This window comes from Pungitius pungitius, chromosome 3 (assembly GCF_949316345.1).
Source record: "Pungitius pungitius chromosome 3, fPunPun2.1, whole genome shotgun sequence".
Lineage (NCBI taxonomy): Eukaryota > Metazoa > Chordata > Actinopteri > Perciformes > Gasterosteidae > Pungitius > Pungitius pungitius.
The window spans coordinates 16,154,117-16,174,852 of record NC_084902.1 but is presented as its reverse complement, the minus strand read 5'-3'; the positions used below and the strand labels follow the sequence as shown (position 1 = coordinate 16,174,852).

Here is a 20,736-nt window from a genome sequence, read left to right as displayed (position 1 = left end):
GTCACTGCTGTGTAATAAGTCCCTTTTTTCATTTGCTGGGTTTTCTCTTTATTCTCAAATCCTGCAGATTTCACTCATAGGTACCTTTTTTGTATTAAGTCTACTGTGGTAAACATGCTATCCAAGTGAAATTAGAATGCTTCCGCTATTTAATAAATTGTCTTTTTTTGCAGCAATAAGATGTCCTTTAAATCGTCAGTAACAATCGTATCACCCTAATCTGTCAGTGGAGGATTGGCACAATATCACATTATCCTCACAGGGAATTTATTTTTTTTCCAAACGTGTGAGTAAAAGACATCATCAGACTATTTGGACCGTTTGGGTCGCCTGAAAAGATTTTGCACCTCCGACACCACCGGCCTTGCAGGTTTTACATTGCTCAAGTGTCAAATCTATGTTTTTTTTAAATTATGTTGTCTTCTGGCCTTCTGTCCCACATTCTTGCACTCATACATTTTGCTGGTTGGTGCTCTTCTCTCTCTCCTGCCTGTTCTAAAACTCTCTTTTCAGGTCTTTTCTGTCTGCCTCCTTGTGTGCGTCTCCCTCTCTCCTCCTCCCGGGTGTGTTTCTTTCTGTTTTCCACTTTATTCTTCTCACACTTTTGATCTCACTATTCCTATTTTTGCCTCCACACTCAGTCGCTTTCCTCCTGGGTCGCTTTCAGATCAGAGACCGCATGTCTGTCAGTAAGCTCCAGAGTTACCGAGCTCCTTGATTCATCGCAGCTATCTGGGTGACCCATTTCTGCACATACCCACACATCTCAAGGCTGTGACATGCAGCACTGTATAACAATATTCAATCTGCAACATGTGATCCTTTCTCTGCCTTAGTTGCTGTATGCTTTTAGAAATGGGAAACCACAGGGGTCTATTCTTGGCCCACGAGTTGATCCAAACAGGTAAATGCATGCTCCTTCTGCCTTGGACAAAAGAGAACAAGCCTCCTCTCTTTGCCGTCACAAGACTCCTGCAGCGAATCCTGAAGCTCCTTTGATTTCTTTGATGGCTTCAAAGTTTTCTTATGTTTTTAAATGGCTTGTTAACTTCCGTGTTTGACCTTGCTGACATGCAATGCTGAAAGAGAGATGTGATGATGGATTCAATGAGGGCTTGGAAGAAACAACGAGAAGTTGTTTGATGTTATTTATGCCCTCTAAGAAAGAAAAGTATATAATATAATATTATATATTATAAGTTATTTATTGTCTACATTCATACTATTGCTAAGATGCTTACAAGTCAACATTAAATGACTGGATCAATGATTTGACACCTTCTTTGCAATATGTTTTTTCTGTTAATACACCGTGCTTGAATAAAATTAGGAATATGGTACTTTTACTTTTAAAATCCTATTTCTACAGTGCCGTGTGTCAAAAATACCCTCCCCCGCATTGACCCGCTGTCAAAATAAAACGTCACCGGAACCACTCCACGGTTTGTCCTCGCCGCATCCTTATTACTCGGCGCCGCGCGGGGAAATTAGAGGACAGAACCATGCGCCACAAACAAGTGCGTGCAGAATAACACGGAAAGAAGAGGAGGGGGAGGATGCGCTGGCTGCATGAGGAGCAGCACGCGTTATGAAGGAGAACGAGGGAGCAGGACGTACTTCGTCCTGAAGCATCACCCGCCCCTTAAGCGGAGGATGCTGCCGCAGCTGCGTCTCTCCCGCCGCCGCGCCGCGCTCCTCTGCAGCATCCTCGATTGCATCGCTCTTTGAATCTCGCATCGTGCGTCGCGTGGCAGAGAATGTGCGTGGACGGGCTTTCCGCGGGAGCCGGTAGGTTAACGTGACGGTTTAACAAAAAAAAAAGCTTTTGCCTGTGCAGCATCTGCGAGGATTTTTTTTTTATCTTCTTCTTTTTACTGCGTGCTCCTCAGTCGCATCACCGCTGACTTCCACGCGAAGGAGGACCGACACCTGACACAATATCCCGCGTGCTGAATTATTTAGATCACCGTATGCAGGTGTCTTTGTCTTACATCTGCCCCGCACGAACCCTCCACGGGCGTGAAGTGGCGTGAAACGCGGATGGACGCCGATGGCCAGGCGCCCCACATTTCCTCAGACGGGGGAAGGTGGGTGGGGGGGACGAAACCTAAAATAACCCCTGTGCCAAATGGTAAGAGAGCATTTTTATTACCAGCAATCAGTGCCGCGACCCATAACGTGCGGTGACGCTTCCGTTGGACATGTCCGCCCCCCCTCTCTCTCCCACCCGTTTTAACCCCGCTTTGCTGAATTGTCCCCCCGCAGGTCTCCGCGCATCAGCAACCGACTGAGCCCTGAATCTGTGACACGTATACGGCTTCTCCGGCGACCCCCCCCCCCCAGATCAGCCGGAGCACACGGACACCCGACGACTTCTTAATGGCTTTCGTCTTCAGGCGATGGAGGGTCTTACTGGTGCTGAACGTGCTCGCGGTCGCCGGGTTCATGACCTTCTGGGCCAAGTGCAGCACGCGTAGCGTCCAGGCCGTCGGGCCAGAGGCTCCGGTCGCGGGGTCGAGGCCCCGGGCCAACGGGACGGCGCAGGGGCCCGGCGTCAGCCACGAGGTGCTGCTGAAGAGGCTGAGCTCGCTGGAGGACGTGGTGTACAGGCAGCTAAACGGTAAAGAGGAAAGAGTCACTGCTGCGTGACTTCTCCCTGCTGTCCTCTAAATCCAACTCTTTATTTCTGGCCTTTTGAAGGATATTTGATGACATAATTTGCTGCCTGTTTTGCCTGTATGTGGCCTGTGAGAAAAACGTCACTAAATGTTTCATATATTTGAAACTTGGAGGGAGCATCAATACGGTTTTGATTAATTTGCGATCAAACATCACATTGTAAATGTCATTTTTTTGGCTCCTTTTCTTTTGTTCAGAAAAGAAAGGTTAAAGGTTAGGACAGCAGCTCTTTTTTCTAAGGGATGCCGTGCCTTCAGCCGACAGATTCACTGCTCATCACGTGGAGCAATAGTCACCTTAATCACACCGCCACCCTCAAATACACTTGATCAGACTTAGAACAATCTTTCTTTGTCCCTCATTTAAAACAGCAAAAGCCTTGAAGCTGCATTAGCGGTTCGCAATCAAGACACGGGAATGTTTCTGACTTTGATTTTTTACACAAAGAGTTTCCTCTCTTGAGTATTCTTCCCTCAGTGAAAGCATACAACGCTTTGGATTAGGATTATTTCCCACGTCCCTATCACGTTGAAATGTGTGCCTACCTGTCGGTGTAACGCGTTAGCCTTTGCACCGGGTGAATTCAGCTCAGACGTTCGCTCATTTCGACAGCATCTCACTACATGCTGCATGTCCGTGTGGGGTTAGAGCCGTGGTCGGGAGCAAGGCCATCCATCCCCAAGCCACAGAGAGCGTGTTACTGAGAGGAGAGTGACTCTAAAAGCATCCAGACATCTTCTCCGCTTTCCCCCTGCACCAGGTCTGTCCAAATCCCTGGGCCTGATCGAGGGCTTCGGCGGTCGGGGTAAAGGCGGCCTTCCTGCCACTCTGTCGCCGGCCGAGGACAGCGACGCTAAATACCTGAGGGAGAAGTACGGCTACAACGCCTACCTCAGTGACCGGATCTCTCTGGATCGGACCATACCGGACCACCGGCCCGGAAAGTGAGTCGTACGTCAAGTGGATTCCCTTTAAGAGTCATTTGCAACATTTGTTTTCAATAGTGATGTGAAATTGACATTTAAATATCATCACCAACATGATTTCACTGGATCTTGGTCCGAAGTAGTATGGTAACTGTCCACTGGGCTCTGTGCATTTAACAGACACTATTTATTCAAAGACGCGTTACTGATTAATTATTTAAATGAGGCGTAGCAACAGTTCAGGCGGAGCGGCGATGAGGTCCCCGCTCGCATTAACAGCAGCTGTTTCCTGAATGCTTCACAATAATAACTGGATCATTCAAAGCCGCGTGGTAATCCGCGGACGAGTCCCATCCAGTCATGTTAAAGCAGGGCGCACAGTGCCAGTGCAACCTGACGGTCCTCACTGCTAGTTGGCTCCAGCACCTCCCTCTACTTTAGCATCTGTACAGCTGCAAATGACGTTGCGTGTAAAAGGTTTCATGTCCACCTGGGTGTGTGTGCAGTAAACTGAGCGTCCCCTTGCTTTGTTGGCACAGGGATGCCCGCAGCAAATCCTTTCTCTCCAAAAAAACATTCTTGTGCTTACCATTTTTGTGCTCATAAATGATCGTTAATCGGTCATTCAGCTTCGGAAAAAGCATAAAGAAAAACTCGCTGCTCATGTCAGCCACGTTGAGAGCCCAAGGACCTATCTAGCCTCAGATGGAGCCCCTTTAAAGAGGATTTGTCTCCCAGCATTGTCTGTTTTGTTTATGCGTGCCCATGCACACCCACACACACACCCACACACACCCACACACACACACACACAGACACAGGTCCTTGGAAAAGCAAAAAGGTGGATTTCCATTTGTGCTTGCATATTATGGCTGGATGTGTACATCACGCTCTTGTGGCCTTGTGCAGTGTATTGTATCTGCGTGCACATCGCTACTTTAAGGAGTCCTGTTGATGTCCCACATTGCTCGTTAAGCGAGTAACACCCCTTCCGTTTGGAAGTTGCTGATGATTAGAACGCCCTCGGCCAATCACTACCACCAGCTGTGTGCGTGTTTTTGGGGAGGGGGAGAGGGGGGGGGGGGTGTGAGAGGGGAGGGATCTGAACCCTGCGCATTCATTTGTCACCCGCGGGGGGTCTTTCATGTTTCCCTGGATCAAAGTGGCATGCGAGGCGTGTTGGGGTGTGATATCTTCAGGCTTAGCAACAGCATGTATAAGCTGGAGTCTGAGGAGCCTGCTGTGTTTGACGGAAGGTCCCCTCTCACTGCAGAGCTGGAGGTGGTGGTAACAAACGAGAGAGAGAGGGGCTCAGAGGCAAATGGGAGGAATGGATGGAAACACTGTAGTTTTGGGAATAATATGATAATACATATTTTCCAAACCCGCCTTTCCCAATGGTAACAGTAGTAGGTCGGCTGATACTATAGGCTGATAAGAAACTGTGGGCTGACTCTTGCAGCCGCATTCAGATGAGTCAATGAAGCTTTTAACTTGACAAGTTCCTAATCTCGGACTTAATCGTTGATGCCGCCACACGCTATCACCGGTTACACCGATTTGCACCATCCCTGCCCCCTTCCTTTCGTTTCTCCACTTACCATACTGTTTGCTTCGCACATTATGTGTCTCATATCAGCTTGATATGTCACTGCAGTGTTTTTATCCGCCGACTCCTTTTTCATTTTTGTTCTATATGTTTCCTTTCAAACTGTTATAATGATCTAGTTTCAATGCTTTATTTTATTATAGTGTGCTTAGTTCCACATGATAAAAAAGATGACTGATAAAAGGAATTAAGAAGGAAGTAAAGGAAGGGGTTTCCTCTTCAGCTCTCAGAGCAAAAGCCGCACCCTGCCTCTTTCCTCCTCATTATAGCAACAAAACAAAAGACTAAAAATATGCCCGTGTCTGCCGCAGTGAACGGGCCAATTTGTTTGGAAGCCTGAGTGAAGACGACGTGAGCCGCTCCACGGTTTTATCTTACAGATGTTGTGGTCTGTGTGCGTTTGTCTGTGCAGATGCCGAAAGGTCGGCTACCAGAGAGATCTCCCCCAGATCTCCCTCATCTTCATCTTCGTGAACGAGGCTCTGTCGGTGATCCTGCGCTCAGTCCACTCGGCTGTCAATCACACGCCGGCCCACCTGCTCAAAGAAATAATCCTGGTGGACGACAACAGCGATGACGGTTAGTAGAGAGGGGAGATTTCCTCTCCCACATCTGTGTGTGTTCAAGGGTTGCAAAACTCTGGGAACATTCAAAGTTGGAGAATTTCCATGGGAATATACAGGAATATAGGGGAATTAACAGGAATTAATTGGAATTAACTGGACATTTTGTGCTAATGACAAAACAACAAACTTTTCTAATACACATTTAAAAAATGACATGTTTTCCTTTTGCCTGACATATCTCTATGACCAATTGTTACAATTTGGAGAAATTAAAACAGGTATATGATGCTGCAGCATTTCACACAAAACGTCAAACCAGACCAATCCAAGGATTCTGTTACACTAAAACGTCTTTTACTTTTAGCCATCACAATTTGTTTAGCAATAATTGTAATAGCAAAATTCTGTTAATTAGGCAGTAAGCCGATTTATATCTTAGATTTTTTCAAATTATATAGTTCAATTTTAAATAAACGAGTACACCAATCCGCCAGTTATCGACAGCTTAAATATACAGTATTTGCATTTAAAATCCTGCCTTGTTTGAAGATTAATAAACAGATACACATCTTAAAAACAAATGATTCAATCATACTCAAACTCATCAATTGTTCCCCAAAAAGCAAGTATTTCCCTAAATGGTTCCTGAAGGACTTTTCTTACTGACTTCCAGTTTTCTCTGTGTATCAAACATGTGATTCATCACCACATGTAACACTATTGCATAGACAGCATGATACACTCTTCTCAATATCATCAGACAGCTGACCGCTGGTGTCGAACCTTCCAGCGGTGCAGACAGGCAGATGGAGGCGGAGCACTGGAATTGGATGTCACGGGGGTCTGTCCCTGTTTTTATATATTGGGCAGGGCTGCCGAGAACGGCATCTTGAGACGAGAGAGCGAGAAGAAGGGAGGGGAGGGAGATGAAGACAGGCGCAGCAAAAAGGACAGAGCCGGTTCAAGAGCGATAAAGAATAAAGGGTGTTGTTTGTCAGAGAGAAATTAGTTAGGGAGCAGGGAAACCAAGAAGACAGAAAGCGAGCTGAAGGGATGGAAAATGGGGGGAGAGAAGAGAGAAGCGGAGATGAAGAGCCATCAAAGAATGAAAGGAGATGCTGAAGGGGAAAAACCAGGCTATTAGAGAGAGTGGCAGAAAGAGAGAGAGAAAAAGAGAATGGTTGAGAGGCTCGAAGATAAATGAGGTCGGACAGAGAGGAGGAGAGTGCAAGGCGACGGATACCCAGAGAGAGAGAGAGAGAGAGAGCAGTCTGACGGAATAGACAGCAAAGACAAACAAAGAGGAAGCGCTAAGAGATGGTCGAGGCGGCCGTTGTTCTATCGCTGTTGCCAGATCTCATGGAAAAGATCAAAAGCAACAACGTTCTAGTCACTCAACGCCTCCCTGCCCGTTCCACTCAGCCCCAAGCACACACTCTGCTCGTCTTCGGCAGCTTATCTTAAGGATTCTGCCGTTAATGTCAAGTGCAATTCACTTGGCTATGTACATCCCAAGTCAGAGGGCTTTACAACGTTAACACATACAACATCCTTTACGCTGGAGAAGGAAAAATCCTTTAACGGAAAGAAAGTGAATAGAAGTGCAATAGATGTGTACGGGATGAATGGCATAACAGGATGACAATATAGGCAATGCATATGATGGAAATGATACTTAGTAACATAACTAATAGCAATAGCATAGTAACAGTCAACATAATGGTTTCTATTAATAGCAGCAGCAGTGGATTTAATAGAATTGATTATAAAAGCAGTAACACAAATTGTGGCACTATTTAATGGCAGCACGTTAGGTTACAGTCCCTGCTGATCGCAGTGTGGTAGTTAAAAGAAAGACACGTGAGATCATTCTTACATACATTTGTCTCCTCACTCAAATGTATGAGAGCCGGCCATCAATCGAACAGCCGTGGGGGATTGTTGAAGTGAATGTTTGAGTCTCTGATGCAGAGGAAGAAGGGTGTGTGTGTGTTTAGGGGGCTGTGTGTTGGGTAGAGGAGGGTTCGAGTTTGATTTGGAGTCGGATGGATCTCAAAAGCGCACCGCGGGGGACACAGAGTGCAGATTTGAGTTCATCTCTCATGTTTCTGTGTGTGTGCGTCCGTTGTGTGTCCTCTTCTTTATTCATAGAAAAAGCTGATCATTGTGTTATTGCTGTGTTTTTGTCCACGTCAGGCTTGGGGGGGGGACATCAAACCGGTATAATGGTCTACATCCATCCAGTATTTGTCATCATAACCTGGAGAAATAATTGATGTCAAGCTTTTACAGGTGTACAAGCTACCTCAGCTCACTAGCAGGCAATATATCTTTAGCTTTAACATTCTATAAACACAATTATTTTGTGTGCAGCAATGAATTGTGTGTCAGCCTTTTCTTAAAGTTTTTCTCTATTTTTTTTTTATCTCTTGATTTAGTGTCCGAGCCGCTAACTGCAGTTCGCCAATAAAACCCTGAAAATGTGTCACACTTACATTTGAGAAAAAGATGCACTCAAATGATGTTCTTTATTAAAGAATGCAGCAGATCCATCTGGAAATAAAAACATTAAAATAGCATTGATTGATAATTGTAATTTATAAATACCATAGTTGGAAAATAAATGTAACTGCTACAAAAAGACTGCTACAATAAGATTGATTTGCTGTACTGGATGTTTCAATCAAATGGTTTCACCCACTAGAGCGAGAAAGTAATGAGTGATGTACAGTACATATGATAACATTTCAGAATTGGGGAAGGGTCCATCACTGTAATCCTTTTTTCGGCAACTTCGGATATATTATCTAGTATTTTACCCCCCTTCAGGTCAAGCATCAGGGTGAGCTACTGTACTGGAAGTACCGGGTCTTCAACATGTTGTGAATGTCGCCTTCAAGGACACTCTCGCTAACCATCAGCTGCGGTTTCGGTTCTGTGCGTCTCCGTTGTTTGACGGACTGCAGAGCAGCTGAAAGGGCCGCTGGAGGAGTACGTCAACAAGCGCTACCCCGGCCTGGTGAAGATCGTCAGGAACCAGAAGAGGGAGGGACTCATCCGAGCCAGGATCGAGGGCTGGAAGGCGGCCACCGCCGAGGTGACGGGCTTCTTCGACGCCCACGTGGAGTTCACCCCGTCCTGGTGAGTATGTCTACTAGGATCTCCTTCTCCATTGAATTGCAAAACACGACGAGCAAACAGCAACAATCATACACTTATTGTATCCCTTTTCTAAAAAAAAGATACACAGTGCTTTACAGAACCATCGAAGCACAGGACAAAGGACACAGAAAGCAATTTCACACCTGAGAAGGTTTAAGACAAGGAGAGAAGGGGACAGGTGGAGCCTGCACAAAGACACCGCAGGACATAAACCGAGTTCGCTTAGCAAAAGCTGATTCAAAAAGAATTAGTAATAAAGTTGGTGCAGCTTGAGGGACCCTATAACCGACTGAAGGGGGCGAGAAAGTGGAGATCTGAAGAGGAGCTCTGTGCCGTGTTTGCCCTTTAGTGCGTGTGCACATGTATGTGTGTGTGTGTGTGTGTGTGTGTTTGCACCCTGTTCAGGGCCGAGCCGGTCCTGGCCAGAATAAAGGACGACCACAAGAGGATCATCCTGCCCTCCATCGACAACATCAAGCACGACACGTTCGAGGTGGAGCGCTACGAGAACTCGGGCCACGGCTACAACTGGGAGCTGTGGTGCATGTACATCAACCCGCCCAAACAGTGGTGGGATGAGGGGGACATATCCGCTCCCATCAGGCAAGCCAGCTTCGTTCATAGAAACACACGAAGGACATGTATATGAATGCTACAACGGTTGCTTTTTCAAAAGTATTCCTCTGTAAAAAGAGAAACATGCTGCCGACTAAAATTCCAGACCAGAGTCTGCACTGAATATTGTGCTTGTACAATCTGGGAATTGGGTGATTGTCACGATCTAATTTGTTCAATTTAAAATTCCGACATGCTAAATGACCAGATTAAGAAAATAGACATAAATCGAAATTGTAACAAGTTCAACTTTAAACTTGCAGGTTACATGCTGACCACCTGCATCCATATTGTGTGAAATTATACACAATACGAACCCACATTCACAATGTACACTTTTAATGCTCCACACACCTGCAGGTGTGAATGTCAGTCACATCACATTGTTTTGTTTCCTCACTGCAGGACCCCCGCCATGATTGGCTGCTCCTTCGTGGCCAACCGCGATTACTTTGGCGAGCTGGGCCTCCTCGACTCGGGCATGGACGTCTACGGAGGGGAGAACATCGAACTGGGCATCAGGGTTTGTGTGCCGCCCAGTCTGCTCTTGTTCCCTGCTCCCGCTTTACCCCAGTGGCTTTAAGTGGTGCAGTGGCCACCGTAGCGTGGCACCGCTGATAAATGAGGCGCCGTTAAGAGTCCTGGAGGAGCAGGCCCTCTGGGTGCAGCTCACAACAGGGCAACGCTGATAAATGGGTCAAATAGAGCGGGAAGGCTGGAGAGGTTTTTGCTGCACATTTCTGAGAGATTGGAGAGTTAGTTGTTTTTCTGCAGTGTTCTTGTGTTTTTTAAAAGGTGAAGGAAAGAATATCAAACATTTTACAAATGTCTCTGTGTCTATCGAGTAGAGTTTTCACATCTTCTACCTGGGTTAGTTTTTCTTTTAAACCAATTCCATCACATTTTCCTTGGTATTGACATTAAAATGAATCATCTTGTAATGTGAATCAAATAATTAATACCCAGCTCTGCACATCACCAGCACATGGCTCTCTTTGTAGTCTAATGGCACTTGTGTTCAGTCTCACCACTTATTATAAGGCTTTTGTTCCCAGCAAAAAGAGCTGGAGGAGACCAAGCTACAGCTAAAATAAGAAAAAGCACTTGACTTAAATATGGCTGCGACTGGACACTTTGGTTTCTTTTGTATTTCTCCTGCCCTCTTGTGGCCAATCAAATAGTATTGCTAAATGTTAATTCCCCTGTTCTTTTACACCACCCACACGCAGGTGTGGCTGTGTGGAGGCAGCATGGAGGTGCTGCCTTGCTCCAGGGTGGCTCACATCGCACGGATGAAGAAACCCTACCACAGCAACATAGCCTTCCACACGCGGCGCAACGCTCTACGCGTGGCCGAGGTCTGGATGGACGAATACAAGTCCAACGTCTACCTGGCCTGGAACATCCCCATGGAGGTGAGGGAGGGCTGTTGCTGTGGCAACGGCTACTGCAGAGGGCACGTGGCCAGTCCTAGTTACAAAAGTAAACGTCACACCGGTGGCTCTTAGTGCAAACTACTGGGTTCTTCCTTATGTGCTGACGGTGTAAACATAAAGAGCAACTCTTCCCGTACTGCTGATCTTCTTTACACCTGTTCTTTCAACTATGAAATGAACAAACTGGTATAGGCTTGGAATGAGTTTAATCTAGTGTGCTAGTAATCAATACAAAAGAAAAATTGAGATGAGATTTCTGTTAAAATACTAAAATGATTCATTTATAATTGTATTATTTAACTGTTTATATGAAAAAGTATAACAAAGCCCTTTTGCAGAGCCACGGTATCGATTACGGCGACATCTCTCAGAGGGTCGAGCTGAGGAAGAGTCTGCAGTGTAAGAGCTTTGAGTGGTACCTCGACAACGTTTACCCAGAGATGAGGAGGTACAACGACACGCTGTACTACGGCGAGGTGAGTTAGCCGCCACAGAGGGAAGGCTCCGTTCACACTGGTCTGTGTGATCAAAGGTTATAGAATTGTTTTATCTGTGTGTCCATATCGTTTAACCTACATAGAGAAGAATGATGGCTAAGTTTGTATAAAATATTACCATGTATACCTAAATACTGTTTAATTTGCACATATGAAGAATCATGCCTGGTAAAAGTGAGTTGAATTTTGCTATTTCAGATCCGCAATTCTAAAGCGAGCCACCTGTGTGTGGATCAGGGCATGAAGGAGAACCACACGGCCACCCTGCACCCTTGCCACGGATGGGGTCCTCAGGTACAACATGAACACCACAAACTCAGCCAAATGGCCACAGTGCAGCCCTCACCACTTCTTTTAATTCTTCCTTTAAAAACCTGGTCTAATCTGGTCTAATCGGCAGCATCTTTCAACAGTGACGTGATGTACAGCCTCTTAGGAGAGAGTTCTGCTGTCAGGAAAAAAAGGTTTCTTGCACTTTTTGCGTTAAAGCACTGAGTCAGCAAGTGTCTGCTTCTCTCTCTCTCTCTCTCTCTCTCTCTCTCTCTCTCTCTCTCTCTCTCTCGGTTTCAGCTTGCGGTGGTAACCATGGGCTTCAAGCGGCATAGGCCTCGTTTTCAGAAGTTTAATGCTAAAATCTAGCAGAGCTAAACTTCTGTTCCGGCAGACAATGACACCTTTAAAAGCCTTAAACTATCAAAACTGCCAGTGGTCCCCTGAGTAGAATGCCTTTAATAGATTGTGCATGTGGTAGGAAGCAGCAGAAACAAAGTACTCGACTGTTGTATGGGCGCTGTCTGTGTGTCCGGCTTCAGTTGGGACGTTACACCAAAGACGGTCAGCTGTTCCTGGGCCCTCTGGGCAGCACCGGGGACGACACTCGCTGTGTGGTCGACGATCAGATCAGCAGCTTTCCTCAGCTCCTCAACTGTGACAAGGTGACCAACGTGAAGCAGAAGACGTGGCATTTCTCTCAGGTGAGAAGTCCATGAACTCTTTTTTCTTTCAGTGAAATAATTTGTTTTCACTTGCGCACAAGACAAAAAGGGAAAGTGCCATTAAACATTTACCCTTCTAGACGGCCCGGGGAATTCAGGCACTGCATGTGATTCATGCAGGAGGCCAACTGCATTTCAAAGTTTAAAATGTTAGTAGTAGTGAAGTCTTTGCTTCAACTTTGTAAATTTTTGTATTTGGGCAGTATTATCCAGCGATTTTACCAGTTGACCTTTGATTTGACCTTTGATTTGATTGGTCAGTAGGCAGTGCTTTCACACAGGAGCATTTTTTTGTCTCAGACATTAACTGCTCCCGAGAAGGTTAGGCGTGGAGCATAAATTACCATGGCGATCTACCCCAGTAAGAAGTGAGACTCGCTATCACATGTCCTGCTGATATTCCCTGATCCAATATCAATAGTGCAAACCATAGACTAAAAAAGTCCCCTAAGCCAACCGATAACACCTAATCGTGCAATTGCGAAATTCCAAACCTAAAAGATTATTGCATACAGTAAATACTGCCTCTAAACATATAGTAAAGTATATAATTTATATAGTATGCCATACAAAATGTTGCTGATTGTACAGTATGTTGTAAAAATGTCATCCAAAATTAAAATATGGCCAAAACATAGTATGTAATATTGTAAAAAGTTACTATATATTTCAAAAATGTCATAAAAAGTCATTGCAAAGTATGTCATTATGTAAAAATATCTGACCATAGTGTACCATGAAAATGTAAGTAGAGCCTCAAATCAAACCATCAAACGTCATTAAAATGTCATAGTATAGTATGCAAAGATAGTGTTATCAAAAAAGTCCCAACATATGGCATAAAGAATCCAGATTATTGTATTATCTTTGTTATAAATAAGAGATGATCTGTGCACACCGATAAAACTAGAACGATGTCTCTGTCCCGCCCTGCAGAATGAATCGTTGATAAATCGCGCCACAGGACGCTGCCTGGAGGTGCTACCGGCTAACGTATACTTCGGCCACCTGCTCGTGCTGCACCCGTGCTCCGGGCAGAGGTGGACCATCAAGAACACCATGAAGCAGTAGTCATTACGCCCAATTCACTGGGACCAATGACACGGGAAAGACATATTCCCGAGGCTGTCTTCTGACCTTGGCTCGGACAAGGAACAACTGACGGGGGGGAACATGCTCCTCTTACATAGAGGTGGTGGTGGTGGTGGGGGGGATAAGGTTACCATCTTCATCCTCCAAATGTTTCTGCAATACTTAATTGTGTATCATGTTCAGTCTGTAAGGTGTGTAGAAGAATAAAGCACCTGGACATTTTCAGTAATATGCACTGATCAGAATCCATGGGTAGTTTGTCATTAGAGGTTCTCCGCTTTTTAGCTTACGTTCCCTGAATTTACTTATGACAGGCATTCGTTTGAGTTAACCATTAATGCTCCACAGCAAATTTATGTTTTTCTATCAGTAACGGCCAAACTTTGTAAATAGCTATGATTTTAGGATAATAAGTATTACTTGGTGTAGCACAGCGTATTTGTTTGCAACTGCTGTGAATCATTAAAAAAATGACATTGTCAAAGACTACTGGGCTAACATCATGTTGTGGATGCATTTGTCTTTTTTTTTTTTTTTCATAAAGCATTCGATAGCACCAAATGCAGTACATCTTGTAGCATGATTGTAAGAACTGTATGCACATGGAGAAAACGTATATTTGAGTTGAGCCTCCTAACCCTGCTAACTGTTGGGTACCATAAATACTGAAGATGGCCAAACCTAATCGCACTTTCCTGGATACAGAGACCCAACTGCAGACTAGAGGAGGAGAAGTGCACAAGTGTATCAGTTGTGGAAGTGCTAGAGGCCTTTCAGTCCTGTATTATTACTGTATTGAGATGTGTATATGATGTCATGAATTTAATTAATTTCCTCTTCTCAGTTGGATTTTTTGCCTTCAAGATTGTCTTCCAATAAACAACTGGTTTCCTGGTTTTTGCATGAATCCCATTCCTGGGCATGGAGTTGCTGTTTGGAATTTTTCTAAAATTGAGTTCAGTGGATTTGATTGATAAAACTTATTTTGTGAATTCTTTTAAAGGTCCAAAATGAAACCCTTTCTTTTATGCGATCGTCCATCTGTCAGGATGAACTCTTCTGAGGGTTCTGAGCTCTTCAAAGGCTGAATAATGGGTCCAAACGGCTCTCGACTGTTGCTATAGAATCACTGAACTGATCATTGTCAGATGGACGTGATCGGTGAGACATCAAGGCCATGCGAGTGGTAGTGTGAGTCTGTGGGGCACAGCTTTGTTTGGGTTAGAGATCATTCACTAAATATTACAGGAGAAAACGCCTGAGTCACTGAATGGTAATATGGTAACACCAACTGGGCCTTGTGTGTGTGTGGAGGCATTGATGAACTCCATGTACATGACTGTATGTGTTTTAGCACAGCACTCTCACCATCGCAGTCTTGTGGTGTGGTTGCAAAGGATAATGCGGTGAGTGACCACTTCCTTCCAGCAGGTACACCTGCACAATCTGAGGCATCCAACAACAAAGGTCATGCCATGACATCTGAACTGTAATATAGACCTCTCAAACACGACCTTAAACTATGACCTCATTTATTATCGGAGGAGTTTGACACATTTGGTCAACAATTTTTTTTTTTGCGTTTTTGATTCAGTTTAAACTAAATTGGGGTGGAACTGTCATAAGGATGAACATAGGTCCAGTGTAAGATAAAACATAAAGAACCTCTTTAAAAAAAACACAGTTTTATTGCACAGATGTACAGATTTGTATATTTACAATTTCTTAATTATTATGCCTCTAATAAATAGCACAACTAAAAGTATTTCTCTAGTCTAAATGTTTAAATATTCCACATGCAAAGTATGTATAGTGTGTGCTTGTCAAATACATTTGCTATTTTATTAGCTATGTACATAGACATAGAAACATGTGGGATCCAATCCCCATGCTACTGAAGAGGTGCTGTGAAATAAAACTCTTTACATGCAACCTGCGGGAGGGACAGTTTGATTTCAGTAAAACTGTAACCACAGTTGCTGCAACTCAAAGAACAAATTGACGATAAAACACTTATCCAGATAACCACCACATGGTTAGCAGTGACGAGCTGTGAATTCTGACACTACTGCAAGATGACAGATTTTTTTTAAAGCACTACAAACTTAGTATAAGCGTTACAGATGTTTACAAAAGAACATTAAAAACAGAGCCAGTGTGATCTACATGTTTTTTTCCCACTGAATTTCTTTTGCCAAAAACATGTTTTCTTTAGGCTACGAATAGAAACTATTCATCAGTGAATGAAACCTTTTACAGATTCAAAAAGTCATACATGGAATCCTCATATTCAAGATCAACAGCTGACAGACGCGGTGAAGAACATAATGTCATAACATTCCCATAGTGGAGACGCACATACACACACACACACACACAAACTGCAGGGTGAAAACAGCATCCCACTTCACCTTTAGATGGCACTCTTACACAAACCTTACGGCCCTCCTTCACATTTCACTGCAATGGATGATGGGTACAGTGCATAATAACAAAATAAAGTAAAAAGACAAGAGTATTAGAATACTATACAACGTTTTTCATTCTAAATTGATCTTGTGTGTCCATCTAGTAGCCACGTGAAACTGTGTTGTGTGTGGTGGTTCTATGGCTTTGGCACAGGAGCTTTGACGTGTTTGTACTGTACACCTTGGGCAGACACTTGAGACAGGAGGATATTTGCTAAAGACGGACTTGATCACATGCACTGGTCGACGTGGGCGTCCACATGTTGAGGTGAGTCAGTGCAGGAGTTTAGAGCCAACCTCCCCGGAAATCAAGCCGTGGCTTGATGCCCTTCAGGGTTGTGAGAAAGTGCTTGAATCCCGCTTAGTTTTCACAGACCATTGTCACGGTTCAAAAGCCACGACAGGAACAGAGTCCAATTGAAAACTAAGTTAACATGGGTAACATTTAGTGGGGTAAATTTACTTGAAAAAGCTTAGGGCGATTCAACCTTTCACAGAACTAAGTTATAGTTCATTAAATTGTTTAATTGTAATGTAAAGACAAAAGGAAATCCACCCAACACTCTCTCATGTGATGTGGGTTATTCATTTTCCAACTAACACAAAAGATATTTCCAAGAGATCAATTAAAGCATAAAAACATCAGACCAAAAGAAGCTGCTAGACATATTACGTAAAAGGTAAAAGGTACAACTGTGGTTTGATGAACTTTGAATGCAATTTTTCCACGCTTGTTCTCTGAGGATTGTCAAAACTGTAGCAGAAGTAAACAAGGCCGACTGACAATAAGCTAAATTCAATCAGCTGGCAATAAAACCTGTGGTGCGCTGACCTCACACTAGATCTTCCGTTTGACAACCGGGAGAATGGATTTCATTTTGTCTTTTTTTAACAGGACAGGACAACATTTTGTGTCACCGAAACAGCGTTCAAACTATGAGAGCCCCGGTGTGTTCTTTTTTTTTAATGTTCCAAGGCCCGAAAACACAAGCCCGGAGTTTAAAGCCACTTCACCTTGGTTGTGTGCTCCACCGCCTGGTGTGTGGAGCCGATGGGCCGATGCCAGCACCTGATTCAAGCCCACAGACGCTGGTGTTGAAAATAGAACGTCTGAGAGCTGAAGCATGGTGGCACCACGGGGTGTGGCCTGATGGCGTGTACGGAGCCTAGCGCTCGAGTGGTGGCGAGGTCTGTCATCACGCTTCCAGGAACTATAATAAGGGGGCAATTGTTCCCTTTCAGGGCCCCTGCAGGCTTTATCAGACCCTTGGTGGGTGACGGATTCACAGCAATATCTCGCCTGCAGGGGAAGGCGGGCAGCTCTGAACTCTGCACTCAATCACATTTCTTTTTTTTTTTTGTGTGTGTTATTCTTTTTTGTTGTTGTATTGCATCAGGGAAACACGGTAGAGTTATTATGTGTAATGTCAGCCCTTGAGTGTCCCTGTCAGGGTAAAGGAGGGGGGTCCTGCGTGACTCCTCGCGCTGGCTTCGTGGTTTTGTAGCACGTCGGGTGGAGAGGTGCCACTCGTTTGGAAAAAAGTCAAAATAGTCTTAAAAATTGATTTTGTCTTGTTGTTGTTGTTTTTTAATCGTATCTCCTTGTAGATCTTATCCTATCCCATTAGGGATTAGACCTCACCCAGTGGCATGCACATGCAGGTTGGCTCATTCCCCCCTCCCCCCCCCCCCCCCCCCACCCAGCACCCACGCTCACAGTGGACGCTGCTACTCCATGCCGTTCCTCAGCATCTGATTGGCCGCGATGAGCATGACGCTGATGATGAACGCCATGGCAAAGGCGCAGATGAGGCTTTTCCTCACGCACGTCTGCCGGTTCTTCTTGGAAGGGTGAACTAGAAGAGAAACGAGGAGGGGACAAACGGAAGGCGCCCGTTTAAAAAGATGCAGGCACCTCGGTCTCTGACATCGTTCTGAATGTGGTATCGCCTGCACTCCGAGGAAAAAAGTTTAAAAAAAGACAGAGGATGCACTGACACCAAGCCCATTAGGCGTGGGCTATTTACACCGTGTACACTCCTTCATAAAGTTTGTAGATTTATTAATGGGGGAGAATGTGTAACGCAGCAGTGAAAAAACAGAGGGGTCTAAATCACTAAAACTGTCCAGACAACAAGCTGCCAAACCTCTGCACAGCAACATCAACCCGAGCTACTCTGTGCTTGAGTCTCGTGCCACGGCAAAGTACAACGAGGAAATAAAGTGGAGTTTCGAGCTCACACGATGGTTGCCGGGCAGAACTAACAACTCTGCTCTAGATACCAGCTGAATGAGCAGCGGGTTACCGGGGAAGTGATCCGTGGAGAGGGACACCGAGGTGAGCGTCACAGTTCACAGGCCCAGACGGCTTTTACAGCACAAAGCCGGCTGGGCTAAAAGCTCTGGTGAGCTGCAGGATGGGAAGGTTTAAAATGATAAAGAGCAGTATGAATGCGGTCCCCCTCAGCCTGGAAAAGCAGTGTAATAATGTGAACCAAATACTGTTGGCAGTATGGACGACATCTGAGCATTATAAACGTGCCTTCATAGAGACCAGAAGCAGATCTAATAACGTAAAGGTAGCCTCACACACATTTGGTGCGAGACCCACGTTAGGGTTTAGGTGGGAGGCCAAGCAGTTGAATAGTGGAAGGGGACTGATTAGACAACTGACACATTCAAACCGTCCCAGTACTGAAACAACATGTCACTCATAAAGGGCAACATGTCTATTTCAAAAGTGATTAACAGGCCTACATTTATTCATTTAGAAGACTCACACCGGGACATCTATCAAAGCGCTATATATAAGCTGATATGAGCTGCAGTAAACTTACGTTTTATCAAAAAAAAAAAAAAATCCAACCTATGTGGATTTTCTAAGGTTTGTTTTTAGTCTCCATAACACCCCTGTAAAAGGAGGACTGATGAGAACAGCAACATGCTGTCCTTCACTTGAGGACGTCATATAAAGAACACAATCACAAAAAACAGCAGTCAAAGTTTTCTCTACGTGATCATTTTCTGGCTCAATCAAACTCTGGCCATGACCGATAACTCAGCAGCACTTTGCCTCAAATGATTGTACCCGCAGGCCGCGGTAATGAGCGGAGCTGGGCCAATGACCCACAGCATGGCTCCCACTCTCACTTGCTGTATTTATCAAGAAATGTGAATCAAAAGTTCCTCTTGACTGCTGTTCCAAAGAAAATGCATCATGGAAAGTGGGACAGGGAGTGCTACCTCTTTCTTGACTAGGGTGTCAATAGCTGGCATTCTCCCATTTAGTGATGGGTAAAGATGAAAATCAATGGCATGATTTTCTGTGATTAACAGTGATTAATCGCATACTGCTCAAAATTCAATGGTACATATAAAACTAGTGTATTTTATGGTTTTATTTTGAAGGTAATGTTATTGGAACAATATAACAGGCACTTTAGGAGCAACAGCATGTTAACTTATATATAAATCAGTTTTCTTTTAGGAAAGGGGAACAGGTAACTGAAGAAACATTCGTCTTATATGTTCAGTAAGGGTGTTTACAGTCATTACACAGCTGGAATTTACTGTGCATCTGTGGAAAAGAACACTTTTATTGATGCATGTTGAGCAGTTACAGAATGACAAAATTTACTTTTCTGAGTCCCCTTTTCTTATGAATTCCTCTGAATTTTTCTTGCGTTGGTTTGTCGACGGTTCTGCCTTTGGGTGCAGCGTTTACCCTGCCATCATATAGGGGGGGGGCGCACTATCTGCCCTTAAAGCGCGCAGACAGAGAGCGCGAGCCCCCCTGAAGTAGGCTCGTAGTAGTCGCGTGATAAGATATTTCCGGTTTGCAGTGGTTAAATCCATTTGCTTTTATCGACTATGCCGTATAGATTCCAAATATGAAAATGTCCAATTAAAAGTGTAGTATTTAACGTGCGCAGCAATGTTAAGCCCCTCCCACTGCTCAAAAAAGAAAGAAACAAAGGATGTCGTAGATGTACAGATAGGTGGTAACTGATTTTGGACTATATAAAATGAGTTGAATATTGTCTTAAAGATGCTGGTTTACAACATGTTATGATTAGAATGTATTAGATATTAGATGATAATGATGATATAATGTGTCATTAAAGCTTTAGCTCCAAGGTGTAATCATTCAATGCTTTGTGATATTAATGAGGTCAGGGTCTGATTAGGTGAGTGAGGGAATTCCAGTTTCGGTCATCAGATGGAACCAGTGAGGAAGGTAATAAGACATTTGGGTGTAGACAATGCAGCCAATCACACAAGGCTGTGAAACAATGAAAATACATGTCGCGAGATTCAAAAACCGTACCAGAGGAGAGACAGTCAGAACTTCCTGAACTCCGTCCTTGATGGTCTCACGGTCTCTTGGCTTTGCACCACCGGCCGGGACGGAGGAAAAAGTACGCTGAGCCTTTTGTCCTGGAGAGCTTTGGACTCCATAATAGTTATAACAGTTAAGGTGTCAATGGAAAGTGCATGTGTTCAGCTGCTATAGCTGGGCTGTGGAGATGGGAGGAGGGTTGTGGTCTAGACATCCTCAGTCCAGCCTCATAAAACACCTCCTCGGCCACCAAAAAAACTATAGTCCTGCCAAATATCCACAGAGAACGTCTTCAGTGGACCACTGTGGTCATGAAGGTTATGAACTGAACGCTGGTTTCCAAGCTGCTGAC

At 44.5% G+C, this 20,736-nt stretch overlaps 2 protein-coding genes across 4 annotated transcripts in view; one reads left to right on the top strand and one right to left on the bottom strand.

Moving 5' to 3' along the window:
- The first annotated feature begins 1,417 nt into the window (after window positions 1-1,417).
- galnt17 (polypeptide N-acetylgalactosaminyltransferase 17) lies at window positions 1,418-17,485 on the top strand. Of its 2 annotated transcripts, XM_037460504.2 has the most exons (13): window positions 1,418-1,788; window positions 1,890-2,131; window positions 2,266-2,620; window positions 3,440-3,623; window positions 5,627-5,793; window positions 8,747-8,921; window positions 9,348-9,545; window positions 9,963-10,080; window positions 10,787-10,972; window positions 11,332-11,469; window positions 11,689-11,784; window positions 12,303-12,464; window positions 13,422-17,485. In XM_037460504.2, exons 3-13 carry the CDS (start codon window positions 2,380-2,382, stop codon window positions 13,554-13,556), a joined length of 1,800 nt encoding a protein of 599 aa, XP_037316401.1. In that variant the 5' UTR covers window positions 1,418-1,788; window positions 1,890-2,131; window positions 2,266-2,379; the 3' UTR covers window positions 13,557-17,485. The 2 variants fall into 2 exon arrangements, with proteins under 2 accessions (XP_037316401.1, XP_037316393.1); XM_037460496.2 differs by having other exon boundaries at window positions 1,418-2,131.
- A 249-nt stretch (window positions 17,486-17,734) lies between these two features.
- The window catches only part of caln1 (calneuron 1), a 47,068-nt gene continuing 44,066 nt past the window's right edge, over window positions 17,735-20,736 (bottom strand). The window contains exon 6 of one of the 2 annotated variants that reach the window (XM_037460519.2): window positions 17,735-17,901. In XM_037460519.2, the coding sequence (XP_037316416.2) occupies window positions 17,774-17,901 (128 nt within the window). In that variant the 3' untranslated portion in view covers window positions 17,735-17,773. The remainder of the gene's footprint in view (window positions 17,902-20,736) is intronic. The other variant, XM_037460527.2, reaches the window with a different exon arrangement.

Bases quoted from the DNA above. Each gene is read 5' to 3' on its own strand.
- galnt17 (XM_037460504.2), top strand. From the start codon at position 2,380: ATGGCTTTCGTCTTCAGGCGATGGAGGGTCTTACTGGTGCTGAACGTG. The intron at 11,470-11,688 runs GTGAGTTAGCCG...TTGCTATTTCAG, and splicing joins ACACGCTGTACTACGGCGAG to ATCCGCAATTCTAAAGCGAG. The intron at 12,465-13,421 runs GTGAGAAGTCCA...CCCGCCCTGCAG, and splicing joins AGACGTGGCATTTCTCTCAG to AATGAATCGTTGATAAATCG.